General features: G+C 43.5%; 2 protein-coding genes across 3 annotated transcripts; one reads left to right on the top strand and one right to left on the bottom strand.

Moving 5' to 3' along the window:
* Positions 1-240: 240 nt before the first annotated feature.
* RNASE1 (ribonuclease A family member 1, pancreatic) lies at positions 241-1,886 on the top strand. Its single transcript, XM_036843444.1, has 2 exons — positions 241-328; positions 1,062-1,886. The coding sequence occupies exon 2, from the start codon at positions 1,087-1,089 to the stop codon at positions 1,540-1,542; it is 456 nt and encodes a 151-aa protein (XP_036699339.1). The 5' UTR covers positions 241-328; positions 1,062-1,086; the 3' UTR covers positions 1,543-1,886.
* A 12,148-nt stretch (positions 1,887-14,034) lies between these two features.
* On the bottom strand, positions 14,035-15,533 carry RNASE6 (ribonuclease A family member k6). 2 transcript variants are annotated; one of them, XM_036843701.1, is made up of 3 exons: positions 15,463-15,533; positions 15,203-15,333; positions 14,035-14,818 (listed from the first exon to the last, which is right to left on the bottom strand). In XM_036843701.1, the coding sequence occupies exon 3, from the start codon at positions 14,811-14,813 to the stop codon at positions 14,349-14,351; it is 465 nt and encodes a 154-aa protein (XP_036699596.1). In that variant the 5' UTR covers positions 14,814-14,818; positions 15,203-15,333; positions 15,463-15,533; the 3' UTR covers positions 14,035-14,348. The 2 variants fall into 2 exon arrangements, with proteins under 2 accessions (XP_036699596.1, XP_036699595.1); XM_036843700.1 differs by lacking the exon at positions 15,463-15,533 and having other exon boundaries at positions 15,203-15,430.
* Between the last annotated feature and the right edge of the window lie 5,591 nt (positions 15,534-21,124).

The raw sequence follows: 21,124 nt of genomic DNA, 5'->3' as shown, positions 1-21,124 counted from the left end.
TGGTGAAAATAGCTTGCAAAGAGATAACAAGGACTTGGTTGGGGTTCGAGCATCAGTGCTATAGTGGCTTTCTCTGCTGCTTATAGAAAGGTTCTTATAGACAAAGGCTCACTCTCCCCAGCAACCCTGAAAAAAGGGTGGCCTGGGCAATTCCCCACCCCTTCCTCACATGACCTTGTTTTCCTATGGACTGAGACCAAGATGCTCCTCCCACCCGTCTCCTCCTGGAAGCCAAGCCCCCTTTTAATCTGTATAAGGTCCACTCCCCTGGGATAGAGTGATTGCAGAAACTGCCTTTTCTCTCTCAGAGACTAAGCTAGAGACCCAGGTAAGCAGCCCAAGAGGCACACAGGAGCTGTTTTTGCTTAAGGGTTGGAGAGGGGCGAGCCAGGGTGGGTGAGGCTAGCCTGAGAATCGGGCCAGGCAGACGTGGGCAGGGGGCAGAGCTGGAGTCAGGAATGGAGCACATAGGCTGCAGAGAGCCCATGGGGCTGGAGAAGGAGCAGCCCCCAGGTTGGGGGAGGAGAGCATCTCTCTTTGGAATACAATGGCATCTCTTTATGGTGCCAGTGTAAAACACTGGGGCTGAGTTTCCCTTGTGTTGTAGGACAACAGGGCTCTGTCCACCGTGATCCTGGATGAATACTTGGTGGTTATCTCAGGGATGTAATTTGGCTTATTCAAAATTTGGTTTATTTATTTAATGGTTTATTCCAAAGCATCTTCTAATGAGCCATGTGAGCGCTGGGTACAGAGGTGTTTTATGTTTCAAAGGTATTTCGTATCAAAAATATTTCTGTATTCAAAGACAGGGCTGCTAGGATTTTAGGTCATTTCTGGGGTCACCACCCAGAGGGGAGGACGGCCTCTCTGTAGGGAGTGGGAATCAAATGTTTGTGGAGAAGAGTATATGTGATTGTCTCGTTACTTGGAAAAGCTCGCAGGAAGAGGGACATCTTTCTGGTTGACCTAGAGACTGTAAGCCAGGGAGGCTACAGGTGGGAGCTGGGGTTCTCTTTCTAAGGCGATGTTATTCCTCCTCTCCCCCTTTTCTCGGGCAGGCTCCTCCAGGAAAGTGAGACCACCATGGCTCCGAAGTCCCTGGTCCTGCTGCCATGGCTGGTCTTGGTGCTGCTGGTGCTGGTGTGGGTCCAGCCTTCCCTGGGCAGGGAATCGCCGGCCATGAAGTTCCAGCGGCAGCACATGGACTCCGGCAACTCCCCAGGCAACAACCCCAACTACTGCAACCAAATGATGATGCGCCGAAAAATGACCCAGGGACGGTGCAAGCCGGTGAACACCTTTGTGCACGAGTCCCTGGAAGATGTCAAGGCCGTCTGCTCCCAGAAAAACGTCCTCTGCAAGAATGGGCGGACCAACTGCTATGAGAGCAACTCCACCATGCACATCACAGACTGCCGCCAGACGGGCAGCTCCAAGTACCCCAACTGTGCCTACAAGACCAGCCAGAAGGAGAAACACATCATCGTGGCCTGTGAGGGGGACCCGTACGTGCCAGTCCACTTTGACAATTCTGTGTAGGTCTCTACCTGAAGCCAGAGATGCCCCACTTCATCGCCTCTCCCCCTCTTGCTTCCTTGCCCTGCAGGCAAGAACTCAAGTTAGTTAGGGCTCTTACCCTCCCCCCTCCTCCACGCACACACACACACAAGCACATGCTTCCCTGGCTTGAGGGCAATCACTCAAGTTAATTAGGACTCTTATCCAACACACACACACACACACACACACACACACACACACACACGTGCGCCCCTGGCCTGAGGCTTGCCCCTGCGTGGCTTGGGGGGTGAGGAGAGGGTTGTGAGATGGGGCCTATGTTAACCACTTCACTGCTTCTTTCAATAAAACACAGTTGCAACCACTTGAATTCCTGATGCTGTCCCCATCCAGGTGCTGTCTGTGTGATCGCTCTCCTGACAGGGGTGAGAACCGTGAATCTGGTTAGCTTTGGTGAGTGGCGAATGGAATCCTTAGATGCCACCTCTTCTGACTTTTGATTTTCACTGACCTGAGATAATTCCTCTCTTTGTAGGTTCCTTGATACCCAATTAATTTTAAAGTGTGGCCTATTTTAGATAAAAAGGAGCTACGGTCTGGGACAGTGTCACGCTGGGCGAGCTGACAGAGGGCGAAGCTCAGATACAAAAATCTCTGGCACAGAAGGAAGGACAGCGTGACCCTGGGAAGACCCTCCTCGGCCTCAGGTGGGGAGGAGGAGTGTATGAACTTATGACCCTAAATTTCCATTTTCCTTTTTTTGAGGGAGCTATTGCTAAATCAGAAAGCTGGTCCTCTCTTCCTTGCAGAGTTGGAACCCTCCATTCAGGAGCTAGGAAGGACTTCAGCAATCATCAGGTGGGGGGAGGATAAGTAGATTTCAGCTTGTGGACCAACTCTAATTGGAAGTGCCTGCCTAGAACGCTGTAGAAAAATATCTAAAGAGTGAAGTGATGGAATAGTGGCCTCTACCGAAGGCTCGAGAGCGGTGAGGGTGTGTGGGCCACCCACTGGCCACTCCTGACCTAATGTAACCCCCGCCTTTTACAGAGGGGCAACCTGAATCTCAGAAAGGTTAAGTGACCTGCTCACGGCAGCTGCTAGTTGGTGTTCGACTGAGACTAGACCTTGGGTCTCCTGGCTTCCCTGTCGTTGCTCTCTCTGCTATTGGAGTCTCCTCAAGAAGGAAATTCCCCAGTCTCCCTCCTTCACTGAGTGCTGTGGAGTCATGGTTTTCTCTGCCTGAGCTTGCTGGGGGCTCCCACAGGTTCCCAGGGCACTTGGCTTATGAGTCTGCTCACTTCTTGGCAACCCTTTCTTACATCCATTGAAAAGACTAAACTTGGCTTCTGTCATCACTTAATCATTTCATATGACCCCCTGTTTACACCTGCATCAAGCTCTAGACAAGGTCATAGAACTAGAGAAAGGTCCTACTGCCAACCAGTTTGACCAGTTCTGTCATTGTCTTTGTGTACTACATTTATAAATGTTGGAAGTGATGGTGTGTTTTTTAGGTAAAGTGAATGCTTAGCTCTGGGGTCTCTGTAAGAGGAAGAAGGCCTGTGGGTCAGAGGGGTGGCCAGCTATTTTGGTTGTAGTGGGGATCTCACTCCTTACAAACAGTGAGGATGGAGGAGGGAAAAAAGGGAAAATTTAAGTTTCTAGTTCTGTTTTCTTTAGATAGAATTTTTCTTAAGTTCATCTCACTCTTGTTTCCAAACCCAAAGTTCCTCATTTTCCCTCCTGCTAGTGCTAAGAGAACACTTTAGTAGATCTTTTTTGAACACTCACTTGGAGCTTTGCTGCATCTATTCTGCACAATCACCAGCTCTGGCTACTGGTTCCATGCACCTTCCTGGCCATGGGACCACTGTGAGTCTCCACCCGGGGAATCAAGTGATAGGTGCTAGCAGATGGTCCGGGTGCAGACCTGCACAGCCAGGGAAATGGGGCTGGGGTGGGGCAGAAAGTGCTCTGAATAGGAGGACTCTGGGAGGGGGAAGATCGAGTCTTGTCCTAGAGCCATCAGGCGGAGTCAAGGGGAGAAACACCAGTCATCGGGAGACAAATCAGAGGTGTCTGTTCTGTGGGGCGACTATTGCTATCCCACAGATACAGGAGTATTAACCTCTTCTAGGAGACTGACCCAGGCAGATTAATCTTAAAATTGAGGTGTTAACATGTGAAGATGGATACCTGCTTAAAGACAGAAATGACCATATCCAGTGATTCTTCTAAGAAGGATAATGTTAGTTTTCAGAAGAGTCTTCAAACCAAACAAGCTTCAAGAATTCTGCAATCTCAGGGGACAGGTAAATGCATCCCAGCGTCCTCCTTACTCCTGCAATTTTACCTGTACCGACAAAATCATAGTGTCTTCTGCCTCTTCTGACATGCTGATTTTCTCCTGTCTCTCTCTCTGGTAAATTCCCCTTCAATTCCAGCAGCCAATAGTCTTCCAGCCTGAAACAGATCGGTCGCCCATACCTTCAATGAACAGAGTAAAGGGCCATTGCGTCAGCTTCTTTCTTTCCAAGTGCTGCCTCATCAGTATTTGCACTTTGCGCTTTCTGTCTAACTGGAAAATGAAAGGCTGCTCCCAGTCTCCACTCTTGCCTCCTTAGACTGATTCAGCCCTCACAGAGCAAGTGGGAGCACTAAAGGGCTTTGAATCTACCTGCCCGTGGCAGAAAGCGCCTCAGTATTGGTTTGGGAAATTGATCACGAATGTGGGGCAGCCCTCCATGTGCATGATTCATGATGCATGATTCATGATGCATGATTCATGATGCATGATGGAGGTCCTGCATAGAAGTTTCAGAATGAAAGTGTACCTCCTGAAGACTAAACCGTGGCATACCTGGAAGCATCTCAAAACTGTCTCCCAGGAGCCACTTTCTAGGGGACTAATCTCAAACATCTCTGCAAATCATTCAGTAAATTCCCATGTACAGTAAATTCCCATGTACTTTAGGTTTCTTTGTGGCTTGAAGCAAGTGTAGGTGGGATGGTTTCATCTCAGCTTCCTCCCTCCGCGCTTATCTCCCTTCCCACTCCCTTATTGTCTTCTTACTTAACAATAGAGAAGGAGTTGTTCATCTGAATGGACAGAGTCTCACTAGGCCTGTTTTACTAGCCAGTGTGGTGACTGTACTTTAAAGCTCATCACTACTGTATGTCATCCTCTGGTTTCTTCTTGCTACAAGTCTGAGCAGGGCCTGTATTCAGGGTCAGTTTCCTTCCTTTTCCACCTTCCCTCAGTCTGCAGCTGGGTGGATAATTGGGCCAGGGCACCTAATGTAGTCCTTGCCCTACTATCAGCTCCCTGTGCTGTGCCTCTAAGACAACTCTGTAGCCCTCTCTGGACCACAGTTGTCTAATCTGTAAAACCCAGGGCTTGGGTTTGGTCATCTCAAAGTCCCCTTACGCTTAGGGCCTTCTACTCCCTATTTTTTTTTTTTTTTGGCAGTTAGTTCCCCGACCAGGGATTGAACCCGCACCCCCTGCAGTGGAAGCAGGGAGTCTTAACCACTGGACCACCAGGGAAGTACTTAGGACCTTCTAGATGAACATCCATGTCTAGCAGTGAGTGCTGAGCCCTGGCATGCAGTTTCTGGCTCTTCATGGGTAGGCATCTCTAGAAGAGTCACATCATTGAGATCTGGTTTGGTTCAGAGCTCTTCTCAATGCAAAGCCATGTTCAGAGGTCTAGGTCATCCCAGAGGACTTCAAACATGCTTCTAGGGCAGATTTTCCTCTCAGGCAACTTTAGGCAGCCTCTGAGAGTCAAGGCTGGCAGCTAGCCTCTGCTAGGCCTTGTTAGGCTTCCTGGGACCTGAGAGCCCATGGAGGTTTTTAGCTTGGCTCAGGTCCGCAGACGGGAGAGAGTAATGTGGAGGCAAGAACAAGGCAACAACAAGAGAATGTGGGAGTGGGACCAGGAATTTCCTGAGCTTCTTGGAAACGTTCCTCATAGAGGCTGAGAGCTGGCCCTGCTTCAGGCCAACATGTTTGGCAGCTTCTCTTCGCCACCTCCCTCAAGCTCCCCCTTCCTCTCCCATAAATACTGCCAGACGATTATTTAAGGGAAGGGCTCTGGGATAAGGAGAGCTTGGGCTGTTGTAACATACAGACAAAATCTGTTTGCATGGGACCATGAGTGTGTGTGCACATGCCTAATATGAATGTGATCATGTTTGTAGATCTGTGGAATTAAGGAACATCAGGGCAGGGAAGGTCTTTTGTAATCTGGCTCTAAAACTTTCACCTTAAAAACAAAGAGGGACTTCCCTGGTGGTCCAGTGGGTAAGACTCTATGCTTCCAATGCAGGAGGCCGGGGTTTGATCCCTGGTCAGGAAACTAGATCCCACATGCCACAACTAAAAGCCTGCATGCTACAACTAAGACCCGGTGGAGCCAAAATGAATAATAAAATAAATAAATAAATATTTTTTTAAAAAAGAGAGGGCTTCCCTGGTGGTGCAGTGGTTGAGAATCTGCCTGCCAATGCAGGGGACACGGGTTCGAGCCCTGGTCTGGGAAGATCCCACATGCTGCAGAGCAACTAGGCCTGGGAGCCACAATTACTGAGCCTGCGCGTCTGGAGCCTGTGCTCCGCAACAAGAGAGGCCACGATAGTGAGAGGCCCGTGCACTGCGATGAAGAGTGGCCCCCACTTGCCGCAACTAGAGAAAGCCCTCGCACAGAAATGAAGACCCAACACAGCCATAAATAAATAAATAAATAAATAAATAAATAAATAAATAAATAAATAAATAAATAAAATTAAAAAAAAAAAAGAGAGAAACTGAGGCATGAAGCCAAGTATGGAATGATGAAAGCCAGGTCTGCTGACTCCCAGAGTGTGTGCGTTTATGCCTTGCTTCCACATTTTCTTTCTTTTTCTGTTTTTATTTTTTCTTTTTTAAAAAATGATTATATAGGAAAATTAATCTTTTTGGTATACAATTCTATGAATTTTTAACTTGTATAAATGAATTGCACACTATCAGGACACAGAACAGTTCCACCCCCCAAATACCCTTGTGCTATCTCTTTATAGTCATACGCTCCCCTCACCCCAACACCTGCCAACCACTGATCTATTCTCTGTCACTATAGTTTTGTCTTTTCAAAATAACATACAGGGCTTCCCTGGTGGTGCAGTGGTTAAGAATCCGCCTGCCAATGCAGGAGACATGGGTTCAAGCCCTGGCCTGGGAAGATCCCACATGCTGCGGAGCCACTAAGCCCGTGTGCCACAACTACTGAGCATGCGCTCTAGAGCCCGTGAGCCACAACTGAGCCCGCATGCCACAACTACTGAAGCCTGTGCGCCTAGAGCCCGTGCTTTGCAACAAAAGAAGCCACAGCGATAAGCCCACGCACCACAACGAAGAGTAGCCCCCACTTGCCACAACTAGAGAAAAGCCCGCGTGCAGCAACGAAGACGCAGTGCAGCCAAAAATAAATAAATTTATTTTTTAAAAAAATCATACAAATAGGATTGCACAGTATGTAACCTTCCAAGACTGGCTTCTTTTACTCACTATAATGCCTATGAAATTTATCCAAGTTGTATGGATCAGTGGTTCGTTCCTTTTTATCGTTGAGTAGCATTTTATTGCGTGGATGGTCCATGGCTTATTTATCCATTCACCTGTTGAAGGACGCTTGCATTGTTTCCATTCCAGGTGATTATGAAGATAGCTGCTTTAAACATCTGTGTACATATTTTTGTGTGAGTTGGTGGAAGAATAGACACATAGATCAACAGAGTTGCATAGAGAGCCCAGGGCATACCCACACAAATACTGTCAAATGATTTTTGACAAAAGTGCAAAGCAATTCGAGGAAGAAAGGATAATCTTTTCAACAAATTGTGATTGAACATCCACATGCAAAAACAAACAAACAAACAAACAAAAGCCCCCTAATTTCAAAACCCTAAACCTTCCCCCCTCTGCCCTCTCTTTTCCACAGAGGCAGCTCTGTATTGGTGGAGAGACCTATGATATGCTTCTAAGTCCTGGAACCACCAGCAGGATCTGTTCTCAGTCAGACCCTGGGTAGGTGGGAGCCTTGAGGTTGGGACAGAACAGGCAATGAAGAAGGCACAGGAGATTAGAAGAAGTAAGACAGAGGGATTATAAATACGGTGTCAGGAAGTAAGTATGGATGAGACTTAGAGGTAAAAAGGGATGAGAAAACAAGATCAGAAGGGATGGCATAGTTGGTTCTGTTGACTACCTGGAAGGTTATAGCTAATCAGGTCACTCAGGAGTAGGAGGAAAATCTGTTTTTCTTTTTGTTTTTTTCTCACAGGAAATGTAGCTCTGCATTTCCAGCATTCCACCTTCTTTTCTTGGGCTTTTGGGAATGGTGTGGGCCTCCTCTATGGCAAGCCTTGCTATTTTACTTAAGCTCAGTAGTGTGATGCCCAGTATTTACTGCTTTTACAGCCTCCATGTACTCTTGCAATTCCTTCAGTCAACCAAGACAATGGGAGATATAAAAAAAATCAGTTCTTTCCTCAGTACCTTTCTTTACAAGCTGCTGTCTGTGAAATCCCCACAACCACTGGTAGGCACCAAACAACAGTTGTCATAAGAGCAGGGAACAGCTCTTATCCTTACTGTATCCTCTCCTCGGAAAAGTTGCCAAACTACAATTAAAGACCTAAATGTGGGGATGCCTCACACCATCGCTTAGGTCCTTGGGGCTCTTATGAAACTTCTCTTTATAGTCACTGTTATAAGCTGAATTGTGTTCTCCCAAAATTTATATGTTCAAACTTTAACTTCTCAGAAACGTAAGATGTAAATCAGAATGTATTTGAAGCTAAGGCCTTTAAAGAAGTGATTAAGTTAAAATAAGGCCTTAGGTGGGCCCTAATCCAGTCTGACTGGTGTCCTTATAAGAAGAGGAAATTTGAACACAGAGAGACACCAGGGGTGCCATCACTGTCCCAGGGGGAAAGACAGGAAGTTGGGAGCTGGCTAGAAAGGGGGCTATTTGAGGATGTCTTTTTTAGAGAGCTAAAAATACTTTCCTTGAAAGTAATCATCCAAAGGGGAGATGGAACTACTTGTATGAGGTACCAGGAATTTCATTAAGCCCCTTTTATATGTATGTTTAAATCTATATTAGGTCATTCAGGTCTTGAAACCACCCTGAGAACTAACACTAATCACTCTTCGTTAAACATTCCAGTTTTCTTGGTTGTTTTTCCCACTCAGCTGAAAGCTACTAGTGACTGGGTCTTTTTCATTTTTCTGTGGCTGGTGATTTGCAGGGTGCCAGACAAAGTAGAGTTTGGTAGATTCTATAAATGAAAGTGAGTAGGTAAAATATCTTATCTTAGTAAATGAGGCAACTGATTATCTGCAAAGATAGGTAATTTGCACAAGTAGTAAATGACCGTGCTGAAATTTTTTAAAAACTTTTTATTTTGAAATAATTTCAGCTATACAGAACAGTTGCAAAAATGATACAAAGAATTCCTGTATATCATTTGTCTATATTCTCTAAACATTAACATTTTTCCTATTTGCTTTATTAGTCACATATTTATGTACAGATACATAAATTTTTTTCTGAATGTGTGAGAGTAAGTTTTGGACATGTTGCCCCTTTTCCAAAATTCTTCACTATGCATTTCCTAAAAACAAGAACATTCTTTTTACAAGGGTTTAAAATAAGTATACTTATCAAAATCAGGAAATTTGCATTGAAACTATACAGTTATCTAATCCACAGACTGTATTCAACTTTCATCAACTGCCTCACTCTAGAGCCCGCGACCCACAGCTACTGAGCCCTTGTGCCACAACTACTGAAGCCCGTGCGCCCTAGAGCCCATGCTCTGCAACAAGAGAAGCCACTGCAATGAGAAGCCCACGCACCGCAAAGAAGAGCAGTAGGGGCTCGCCGCAACTAGAGAAAGCTCACACGCAGCAACAAAGACTCAATGGAGCCAAAAATAAATAAATAAATAAATAAATAAATAAATAAATAAATAAATAATAAATAAATAAAACATTAAAAAAAAGAAAAAGAAACCCACTTGTGTCAGGGACTTCCCTGGTGACGCAGTGGTTAAGAATCTGCCTGCCAATGCAGGGGAACCGTGTTCAAGCCCTAGTCTGGTAAGATCCCACATGCTGCAGAGTAACTAAGCCCACAGGCCACAAGTATTGAGCCCGCATGCCACAACTACTGAAGCCCGCACGCCTAGAAGCCGTGCTCTGCAACAAAAGAAGCCACCACAATGAGAAACCCGCCCACTGCAACGAAGAGTAGCCCCCGCTCGCCACAAGAGAAAACCTGCGCGCAGGAACGAAGACCCAACGCAGTCATAAATAAATAAATAAAATAAAATAAAATAAAAAGAAACCCACTGGTGTCAGGCATTGTACTAGGAACCAAGGATCTAAAGATGCAAATAACATCTTTTTTTTTGCCTACATGACAATGTTGTGCTATTTCATACTCATCAGGTTGCCAAAAATGCAGGAGCATGATACTCTCACGTTTTGCCAGAGACAGGACATTGAGATGCAAAAACTCACATACCATAGTTTCTGGTGAAATTATACAATCAATGCTTCAGTTAGTCTATCTGTGTAACAAATTACCCCCAAACTTGGTGGCACAAAACAATAATTTATTATGCTCCCAGTGGGTCAGGAGTTCAGATAGGACACAGTGGGGGCAGCTTGTCTCTGTTCCAATGTCTGAGGCGGCAGCTGGAAGACTCAGAGGTTGGGAGCTGGTATCATCTGAAAGCTCATTCACCCACATGTTGAATTGTTGATGTTGGCTGATACCTTAGCTGGGCCTGTTGGCTGGAATATCTGTACAAGGCCTCTCCACGTGGCACCATCTTCCTCACAGCATGATGATTGGGTCCAACTGTGGGTGTCCTACAACAGAGAGGGAAAGCCAGGCAGAAGCTGTATCACCTTTTATGACTTGGCTTTGGAAGTCATACAGTGTGACTTTCACCCCATTCTATTCATTAGAAGGGAGTTTCTAAGACTAACCCATACTCAAGGAAAGGGAACATAGACCCTTCTGATAGAGAAGAGTCAATATCACACTATAAGAAGAGCATGTAGAATGGGATATGTTGATATGGACACCTCTGAAAAATACAATCTGCTACAACCAGTTTGTGAACAAAGAAGAACAAAGAACATCACTCATTACCCAGTTATACAAGGGTTAAGTCGCAACCCACTGCAGTCGACCGCTGACAGGGCACCCTGCAGGAAACTGAGGATGAAACACAGGATGAGGTACTCTGTGCTTTGGAAAAACAGGTTCCTAGATAGTTAGATGTATATCTCAGGAATAATTTCAAAGACCCCTGATTCTTGCACCTTCCCAAACATAAGCTCTAGTCCTCAGTAAGACCATGAATACAACTTAAACTCGCAATTCTTATGCTGTGTGTCTTTCTTTAAGTTGACAAGTTTCTTTGTACAGAGAAATGTACAAAGATATCATTGCAGTGCTGCTTGTGAGGGTGGAAATTTGGGAACATCCCAAATATTCAACAATAGACGACTGGTAAATAAATGACGGTTTATTAATACAAAGGAACAAACAATATACCAGTAAAAATAAAAGAACAACAAAGATACATTTTAATATCGATGAGTCTTAAAAACATTGTTGAGTGAACAAAAAAAGCAAGTTGCAGAATGATTTGTACTATATGATAGTATTTATATAAATTTCTTTTTAAATTGCACATGGAAACCCTATGTTTTGTTTATGAAGATATTATACATGAAGTATAAGTACAAAAATAAGACTGGTAACACTTTAAATGTATAATTTCATTTGAGAAAAGTTAAGAGGAATGGGAATGGAGAGAGGAATAAAATGGACACCAATGTTTTTATGTCTATATATATATTTTAGATAGTAAGTAAATGAAAAACTATTTATTTTGAGTGCTATATATTGGTTTGTATTTATCTACATTGTTTAATTTTTTAAAATATTTATTTATTTATTTATTTATTTGGTTGCACCACGTCTTAGTTGTAGTATGTGGACTCCTTAGTTGTGGTTCCAGGGCTCCTTAGTTGCAGCTCACCAGCTCCTTAGTTGCAGCACGTGGGCTCCTTAGTTGCAGCAAGCTGACTCCTTAGTTGTGGCATGCAAACTCTTAGTTGAGGCATGCACGTGGGATCTAGTTCCCTGACCAGGGATCGAACCCGGGCCGCCTGCATTGGGACAGCAGAGTCCTAGACACTGCGCCACAAGGGAAGTCCCTACATTGTTTAATTTTTGAAAAGTAATTCATCACATTAAAAATGAAATTAGCCCATGAGAGAGGGCAAGGGAAGGACTTTATAAAATCCATCAAGGGACTTCCCTGGCAGTCCAGTGGTTAAGACTCTGTGTTTCCAATGCAGGGGGTAAGTGTTTGATCCCTGGTCAGGGAACTAAGATCCCACATGCTGTGTGGTGCGGCCAAAATAAGTAAATAAATAAAATAAAATCCATCAAGAGGTGTGAAGAGGGACTTCCCTTGTGGTGCAGTGGTTAAGAATCCGGCTGCCAATGCAGGGACATGGGTTCAAGCCCTGGTCCAGGAAGATCCCACATACTGCAGAGCAACTAAGCCAGTGTGCCACAACTACTGAAGCCCACTCACCTAGAGCCCGTGCTCTGCAACAAGAGAAGCCACTGAAATGAGAAGCCAGCGCACTGCAATGAAGAGTAGCCCCCGATCACTGCAACTAAAAAAAAAAAAAAAAAAAAGGGTGAAGAGCTCCAGAAGAATTCCCCTCCTCATGAGCCTATGCTTCCCCCTTCCTGTGAGGCTGTTTGGCCTTGCTTTTGCCACCCCATATGTGGGCTTTCCTCTGTAGGCTTGCCTCATATGTGGACATCACGTTTTCTGTTTCTATTAGCCCTGTCTAGATAGTATGGCATTTTCAAACAAAAAAGCCAAACAGAAAAACACAAACGGAAAAGAAAGATAAGAATAATAAAAGAGAGAAAAAGAAAAACACAAACTGTTATAAATTAAAAAGGTGACTTAAAGAATATTCACAGTATTGAATTTATCAATGAAACAGTTTTTGATTGTATACTATTTTACCCCAATGGAACTAGTTAAAGTATCCATCTAAGGCAGTAAGTAAAGCAGTAAGAGGGGCATAATATTTTACTGGCTCCACACCCTCTAGTCAATATAAATTGTTTTTTTTAAAAATAAATTTATATATTTATTTATTTATTTTTGGCTGTGTTGGGTCTTCGTTTCTGTGCGAGGGCTTTCTCTAGTTGCGGCGAGCAGGGGCCACTCTTCATCGCGGTGCGCGGGCCTCTCACTATCGCGGCCTCTCTTGTTGCGGAGCACAGGCTCCAGACGCGCAAGCTCAGTAGTTGTGGCTCACGGGCCTAGCTGCTCCGCGGCATGTGGGATCTTCCCAGACCAGGGCTCGAACCCTTGTCCCCTGCATTGGCAGGCGGATTCTCAGCCACTACACCACCAGGGAAGCACTATAAATTGTTTTAAAAGTACAGTGTCCTCTGACCTGATACTCAAATTCTATTTCCACACGCTGTGAGTAAGAGATATGTATTGAATTGTCTACTTAGCTCATTTTCCCTGGGAACTTTGGCATCTCTAAGCCAGGGCTAATCCTCCTGGCACCAGGCTTGGCCCCAGGATGCCATTATAAACATGGACCCTGAAGCTCCTCAGGGCTTCCTGTGTCTTTTGAGTCTCATATCTTTGTAGGGCTCCCATATGTACATATGTAACTAAAATTGTTTTTTTCCTGTTGATCTATCTTTTTATTACAGGGGGTGTCTCAGCCAAAAACCTAGAAGGGTTTATGAAAAATTATTTTTCCTCCCCTACACATAGGACCTAAATTCTTAATCCCAGTCCTTCGATCTCTGAATCAAATACCTGTTCCAAAGCCCCAATGTTTCCGTGATATTTCACTATTTGAGTAGGGCAAGAATGTTTTTAGTTTCCCAGTGCTTTTTTTTTAACCCCCTTGATCTATGCTTTCTCTTTGTCCATTCCAATAGATAATGGGAGAATTGACTCTAAGGCTACAGTGGATTATTGTCCCTACTACTGTTTATATTTAAAACATTATCTGATTAAATATAGAGGCAAATAGTTAAGATCTAGGATGCCTCAGTTACCAGCGTTAGAATCTGTGAAAATACCATCAACATTGAGTATCAGTGCCACCTCCAAACAACCATAGACAATGGTTTCAAGGGAAATATGTAAAGCCATGAGCAGAGTTTGAAGGGATGGAGAACTTTCTTGCTCCAAAGTCCCAGAGACACAGGGGTGAGGGAAGTGGCAGAGGTCCCAGGTTGCCAAATAACCTCAAAGGTTGCCTAGGGCCAAAATCGTTCTCCTTGGAATGCTGGCAAATGCAGGCCTAGATAGCTCCAGGCTGGCAATGATGTGAAAGGGATCACACTTCCAAACACACTTATACACACACTCATTAGAATGCAGCAGAAAATGGTTTTATTTCTGTGAACACAATACAACAAAAGTTGGCCGAAGTTCTAAGGCTGAAACTATGGAGGCCTGGACCCTTCTTTGCCCTCTTCCCTACTATCTTCCTTCAAAACCTAGAGCTCCAAAGCAGAAAAGAATCCTACATATTTTTTGTCCCAACTCTTGTCTATCCTCATCACTCTAATTTTTCCAATACCCTCCTTTTTCCTTCTATGGGAACCAGGAAAATCAACAAAAGGAAAGAAAAATCAGAAGAGATCGTAAGAGAATTCGTGCCAAGTGAGAGGGAAAATGATGGAAACTTTAAACAATCTTGTCTAAGTGTACAGGAACCAAATGATAGGGAGGGTCGCTCTTCTGAGGGGGGTCGCAGGCAACAATGAAGAGCTTGTATTGGGTGTCATCTCGGTAGCGGCAGTCAGGATACTTCCCCGCAGTGAAACTGCACTGAGTCAGGTTAACAGGCTTTGGACTCTGGTGGCAGTTGTGCTGCCCATTCTTACAGACGATGTGGGGCAAATCACAGACAGCAGCCACGTCCTGGAAGGAGTTGTGCAGAAAGGTGTTTTGAGGCTTACAGTGTCGAGTATAATTATTGACGCCGCTCATTGCCTTGTTGCACTGGAGAAGCCTTGGCTGTATATGCTGAATTTCAAACCAGTGAGCCTTGGTGAGATGCTTAGGCAAAGCACAAAGTGGACACACTGACCACCATAGTCCCAGCAGCAATAGGAGGAGAGGAAAGCATCCCAGAAGACCTGGCCCCATATTTTCTGTGTAAGGAGAGAGAAAATAGTGGTAGTAGTAAAAACAATAAGAGCAAAATTATCACTCATAACCATTTAGATTTTTATCCTGCCTTTTAAGATTTCATAGCTCTTGTTTGTTTGTTTGTTTTTAACCATCTTCTTTCTCACTTGAGTCTCACAATTCTAAAGAACTAAAGCTCAGTGAAGAGGAATTTGAGGTAAAACGATCTTTTCTCTGACTGGTAGATCTCGTTCTTCTCTTTGTCCTGCACTCATGCGTTTGATGGTCCCCATGTCAGAAACCTTGTCTCTTCCCTCCTGAAATATTTACCCTCCATCTATTTGACTTGGATCTCCCAGCCATCTTCACTGGCCACTCTCCCCAGCCCTGGGGGCTTCTGCTCTTACCAGGTCTGCACGCTGGGGCTCCCGCTGAGAACTGCAGCAGTAGTTAGTCCCAGGCTCAGAGGCTTTTGTCTGTTGTTCTTCTCCCAGATGTGCGAGGCTGCCTGCGTGTGGCAGGGGAAGGGTACTGAACCCTAGGAAAGAGAAAACTAGGGCTTGGAAGATGAACTTCTTGTTGACAGTGTGGATGAGACTCTTAGACTTTCAAACTTGCTGTTTAATTAGTATCAATAACACTGTAAATGCAGGGAGAGTAAGCTTACTTAAAGAAACAATGAGACTCAAAACACAGTTTTGAGGAACTGATCACTTCCTGATATGAGTTGGTGCTTCCTTCCTGACTTGAAGCTTCAGTTTTTTGAAGTTTTATGGTTTCATTTCCTTAGGATAAAATATACATGAAAATCTGATATAATAACTGCCATGTACTTGGTATGTGAGCTTCAACCATAGACTTGAATGAATTATTCCTTTATGTGTATGTTTATCGGGCCAGATACTGGGCTACTCTGATTCGGGAGCTTGTGATCTAATGAAAGAGACAGTCAGGTAAATGGATCAATGCACAATATATTAACAAATATCAATAGCACTTACAGCTGTGATCAAGGAAACTACAGGTAACTGTGTGGAGACAGTAGAGAGGAGGTATTTTTGGAGGGCACAACACCGGCACAGAGTTTTGAAGATTAATTAGAAATTAAGTGAAGAAGATGGTAAGGGCAGCCCAAAGAGGAAACTGTGTGAAGAGACCCATACATATGAAGGAGAAGGGCACATTTAGGGTATTTGCCTCTTAAATCTGTTCTTGCCTTTCCATTGGTGCTGCAATATCCTTATTCAGAACCTTATTGTCTCATAGAGGACTCACATAAAAGTTTCCTACATGGACTCCCTGCCTCTAGTCTCTTTTCCTTCCAATCCATTCTACATATTAATACTTCCAGATTAGTATTTCTTGAGCATAAATATAACAGTGAAACACTCTTGCCCAATAGTTTTAATGGCTCCAATAATCTTTAGGATAAAAATTATTTCTGTTTATAGCAAAGTTGCAAGATACAAGGTTAATATACAAAAATTGCTTCCTTATATACCAGCAATGAACAATTGGAATTTGAAATAAAAAAAAAAACAGCTAACATTTATATTAGTACCAAAGAAAAATGAAATATTAGGTATAAATCTAATAAAATATGTACAAGATCAATATGAGGAAAACTATAAAACTCTGATGAAATAAATCAAAAGAAGATCTAAATAAATGGAGAGGTATTCCATGTTCATGCTGAAGGAAATCAGAATATGTAACCCCCAAAAATGGCTCTTTGACATAAAAATTATTTTGCACTGAAGGCAATTAAGAATCATGAAGTGCAGAAAAAGCTCCCCGCTTTCTGTCCAAAGCCAGAAAATAAATTCTCTTTTTACTGGAGATAGACCCTCAACCTCCCAGAGAGGGCACCAGAGGAATCTGCAAAAGAATCTTGAAACTAACCCTTATCTTTCTAGTTACTTCTTCACCATTTACTAACCATAGACCAAACTCCTTTGTCTTGTCAATTCTTTACAAATATCTTGTTTCTTGGGCTAAAAGGTATAAAAACTTCCTGCCCTTTTCACTTATTTGGATTTTTCATTCTCTTATGAACGCTCCCATGTATATGTAAATATTTAATAAAATTTGTATGCTTTTCTCCTATTGACCTGTCTTTGTCAGTTGAATTTTCAGACCCAGCCAGAGACCCTAAGAGTGCTGAGGAAAACTTTCTTCCCATACAATGACATTATGCACTTGTCAAAACGTGTACGGCATGAAGAACGAATCCTAGTGTAAATTGTGGACTTTATTAATACTGGTTCATCAAATATAACAAAAGTACCACAGTAAAATAAGATGTTAATAATAAGAAAATTGTGAACAGTGTGGTTAGGAGAGGAGGGAGGGAAGAGAGGTATATGGGAACTCTTTGTACTTTCTACTCAATTTTTCTGTAAATCTAAAATTGCTCTGAACAAATAAGTCCATCAATTAAAGAAAAAAAAATTTAAGATGTCTGTTCACAACATTGTAAAGCAACAATACTCCAATAAAAATTAATAAAAAAAGAGTAAAAAAAATAAGTCTGTTTGCCTAGTGCTCATGTGTCTTATTCTACATCCCATGTATTAGAACAGTCCTCCTTCTCCCTGCAGTTCCACAACTTGATTGTACACCAAACCCACTACAGAGGAAAACAATACCGAGTTACCCATGTCCTTAAGTAGGGGTCTCCTAACCCTGGCCTCACATCAGAATTGCCTATGAAAAGTTTTAAAATGCCAAGATCCTAGGCCTACTGAATCAGAATCTTGGGGATGGATGTCTTTGCATATCTATATTTGATTAACTCCACAGTGATTCCGTTACCCATTCTTTGTAGAGAACCATTTTTCTTGACTGACATTGATTTTCACCCAATGTCCAAGTTCTTAAGACTGGTCTTATGCTTGATTCCTGAGATAAAGTCCTCCTGAGTCCTACTTCCTCCTCGAGGGATATACATAACAACATATATTTGAATTCTTCTACAGGAACTAAGGCTCCCACCCAGGTGGAGGATGGTAACTTCAAGCTGAGCACAAGTTCTGGAGCATCACATTGTTACCTCATCACCAACCAATCAGAAGAAAGTCCCACACCCTGCAGCCCTCACCCCAAATTCTGCCTTTAAAAACTCCTCCCTGAAAACCGTCAGAGATTTCAGGTCTTTTGAGCATGAGCCACCCCTTTCTCCTTGCTTGGCCCTGCAATAAACCTTTCTCTACTCCAAATTTTGATGTTTCAGGTTGTTTGACATCACTGTGTATCAGGCACAACAACTTGGGTTTGACAACATGCTGGGCTAAAGAAAGTGAGTATTTCCTGTAGGATAGGCACCTAGTATGCATGGCAGATCCCCAAATTTGGAAGGCATGATGAGGATCACAAAGGTTGCTGATAAAGTTTATCCTTTAGGTTTATTTTGTTTGCAAGCAACACAAATTTGAGCAAATTTGAGAGGGAAATTTTTTTTTAAATTTTATTTATTTATTTATTTATTTATTTATGGCTGTGTTGGGTCTTCGTTTCTGTGCGAGGGCTTTCTCCAGTTGTGGCAAGCGGGGGCCACTCTTCATCGCAGTGCGCGGGCCTCTCACTGTCGCGGCCTCTCTTGTTGCGGAGCACAGGCTCCAGACGCGCAGGCTCAGTAGCTGTGGCTCACGGGCTTAGTTGCTCCGCGGCATGTGGGATCTTCCCAGACCAGGGCTTGAACCCGTGTCCCCTGCATTGGCAGGCAGATTCTCAACCACTGCGCCACCAGGGAAGCCCAGAAATTTTTAAGTGGTGGTGAAACTGCACAACCCAGGTTGGGACTTGAACCCACTGCCTTTTTTTTTTTTTTTTTAATATTTATTTATTTAGGCTGCCCTGGGTCTTAGTTGTGGCATGTAGCATCTTTGTCATGTCATGCGGACTCTTAGTTGCAGCATGCATGCGGGATCTAGGTCTCCGACCAGGGATTGAACCCGGGCCTCCTGCATTGGGAACACGGACAGAGTCTTCCCCACTGGACCACGAGGGAAGTCCCATGAACCCACTGTCTTTTAATTGAGATCACACACTTGGTCTCAGGACTTAATGAAGCTCAGGTTCTTTATGACTCAAGGCAGAAAGAATTCAGTGAGAAAAAAAGAGATAGGTAAGAAGTGGATTTATTTAGAGAGATACACATTCCATAGACAGAACGTGGTCTGTCTCAAAAGGTGAGAACAGCCTTGGGAGAAACACACTCCACAGACAGAGTGTGGGCCATCTTGGAAGAGGGCAAGAGGCCCCAAAATATGGGGTGGTTAGTTTTTATGGGCTGGGAAATTTCACAGGCTAATGAGTGGGAGGATTATGCCAACCATTTTGGGGAAGAGGTGGAGATTTCTAGGAACTGGGCCACCACCCACTTTTTGACCTTTTATGGTTAGCCTTGGAACTGTCATGGCACCTGTAGGTGTGTCATTTAGATGCTAATGTATTACAGTGAGTGTATAATGAGGCTCAAGGTCCACTGGAAGTCAAATCTTCCACTCTCTTGGACCTAGTTGGGTCTAACCAGTTTATGTCATATCCTCAAGGGCTACGTCATTCTTTTAGAGGTTGTGCCCTGTCCGCTTCCCTCCTGTTTCAGTAGTAGTAGGAATAGGGTGGAGATTTATTGGAAGAATCTGGGAGAGATTACAATATGAAAAAATACAGCAGAAGTATCAGTCTTTGGAAATAGCTGGAACCCAAGAAGCTTGGGTGAGCTGCAGAGCAGTGCCAAATAGGCATGAATCCACTTCAAATTTTTAAAAAATCCTTGCATCACTACTTGAGATTTAGACTCTGAAGACAGTGTAGAGAATGAAAAAGATATCTTTTCATTTTTTCCTTCTCAGTTCTCAGCTAGGGCCTCTATAACAAAAGACAGATTAACAAGAGAAAAACAAACAGAAGTTTATTAGCATGAATATACCACATGTACATGGGAGAAGCTCAGGGGTGAGTAACTCAAGGAGGTGGCTAGAACTTGGGTTTACTTTCCATCTTCAGCTAAAACAAAGAAAGAAGAGTGTGGAGGAGGCAAATTATGGGAAGGTGACCAGGAAAAGTACAGTAAACAAGGGTAGGGTTTGTTATACAGATTTAAGTCTGTGGCTTCTCCATTGATGAGAGTTTCTTGTGATTTAGAGTCATCTTTTTCTTCCTGTACAGAGAGGGAAACACCCTTACAAATGGAGATTTCCTTGGTAATTGTAAATTTCCCTTACATAAGGGTAATTTATACTCTGTTTTCAAAGTTTCTCCTTTATCTACTGATTCTCAAAATAATCCTATGTCAAAGAGGTACATTCTGGTCTCCTATAAGAGAGAGTCCAGTTAGCCTACCTTGGGTCTCATTACTATTGTTTGACTCAGTAGAGGAGACTGGGAACCTTAAAGGACAGCCCCACCAATGTGCACACAAAAAGGGGAAAGATAGTTCCTTAAGGGAAATGAATATGCATCTTTCCAAACAGGGGAAGTGGATGTGAGAAAGTCTAAGCAACAACACAAGGCTATTATCCTATGTGGACCTGAAACAAATAGACTGCCAGATATTTCTCCAGCAAAGATAGGTTTATTCAGGATCAGCAGAGAATTGTAATTTGGGGTCTGCAACCATGGCAAGCCATGTGCAAGTCCCTGCACAGCAAGGGAAAGAGACTGCTTTAATAGAGAGAAGAAGGAAGTTGGGAGGGCTATAGTAAACAAAGAGTGCATGGCATTTCATTGGCTGAGTCCTTGCCAGGAAAGAAGACAACTCTTTCTTCTTCCAGCTGGGCTCAGCTATGGTCACAGGGTGTGAGAGCTCCTCCTTCTGGTCTTCCAACTCTATTTAATTAAGGTTTCTGTTTATTAATTTTTTATAACAAATTGTGCTTAAATTCATTTTCCTCCTATACTGTTTTGAACCATCATCTTATAACCTTTTAATAAAAGCAATTTTTTTTAAATTTAAATTTTAATTTATTTATTTTTGGTTGCATTGGGTCTTCGTTGCTGCGTGCGGCTTTCTCTAGTTGCAGCGAATGGGGGCTACTCTTTGTTGTGGTGCACGGGCTTCTCATTGCCATGGCTTCTCTTGTTGCGGAGCAAGGGCTCCAGGTGCACGGGCTTCAGTAGTTGTGGCACGTGGGCTCAGTAGTTGTGGCATATGGGCTTAGTTGCTCCACGGCATGTGGTATCTTCCCAGAGCAGGGCTCAAACCTGTGTCCCCTGAATTGACAGGCAGATTCTTAACCACTGCGCCACCAGGGAAGTCCCTAAAAGCAAATTTTAAAGAGTTTTTAAAATGAGGTATTTGTGAAAACTTACTGTAGGAGACCTGA

This window comes from Balaenoptera musculus, chromosome 2 (assembly GCF_009873245.2).
Source record: "Balaenoptera musculus isolate JJ_BM4_2016_0621 chromosome 2, mBalMus1.pri.v3, whole genome shotgun sequence".
NCBI classification, from domain to species: Eukaryota; Metazoa; Chordata; class Mammalia; order Artiodactyla; family Balaenopteridae; genus Balaenoptera; species Balaenoptera musculus.
Note: the sequence above shows the minus strand (reverse complement) of the source record. Positions and strands in the feature narration are given on the sequence as shown.

Excerpts from the sequence above, each read along its gene's own strand:
- RNASE6 (XM_036843701.1), bottom strand. The coding sequence starts at position 14,813 with ATGGGGCCAGGTCTTCTGGGATGCTTTCCTCTCCTCCTATTGCTGCTG.
- RNASE1 (XM_036843444.1), top strand. The coding sequence starts at position 1,087 with ATGGCTCCGAAGTCCCTGGTCCTGCTGCCATGGCTGGTCTTGGTGCTG.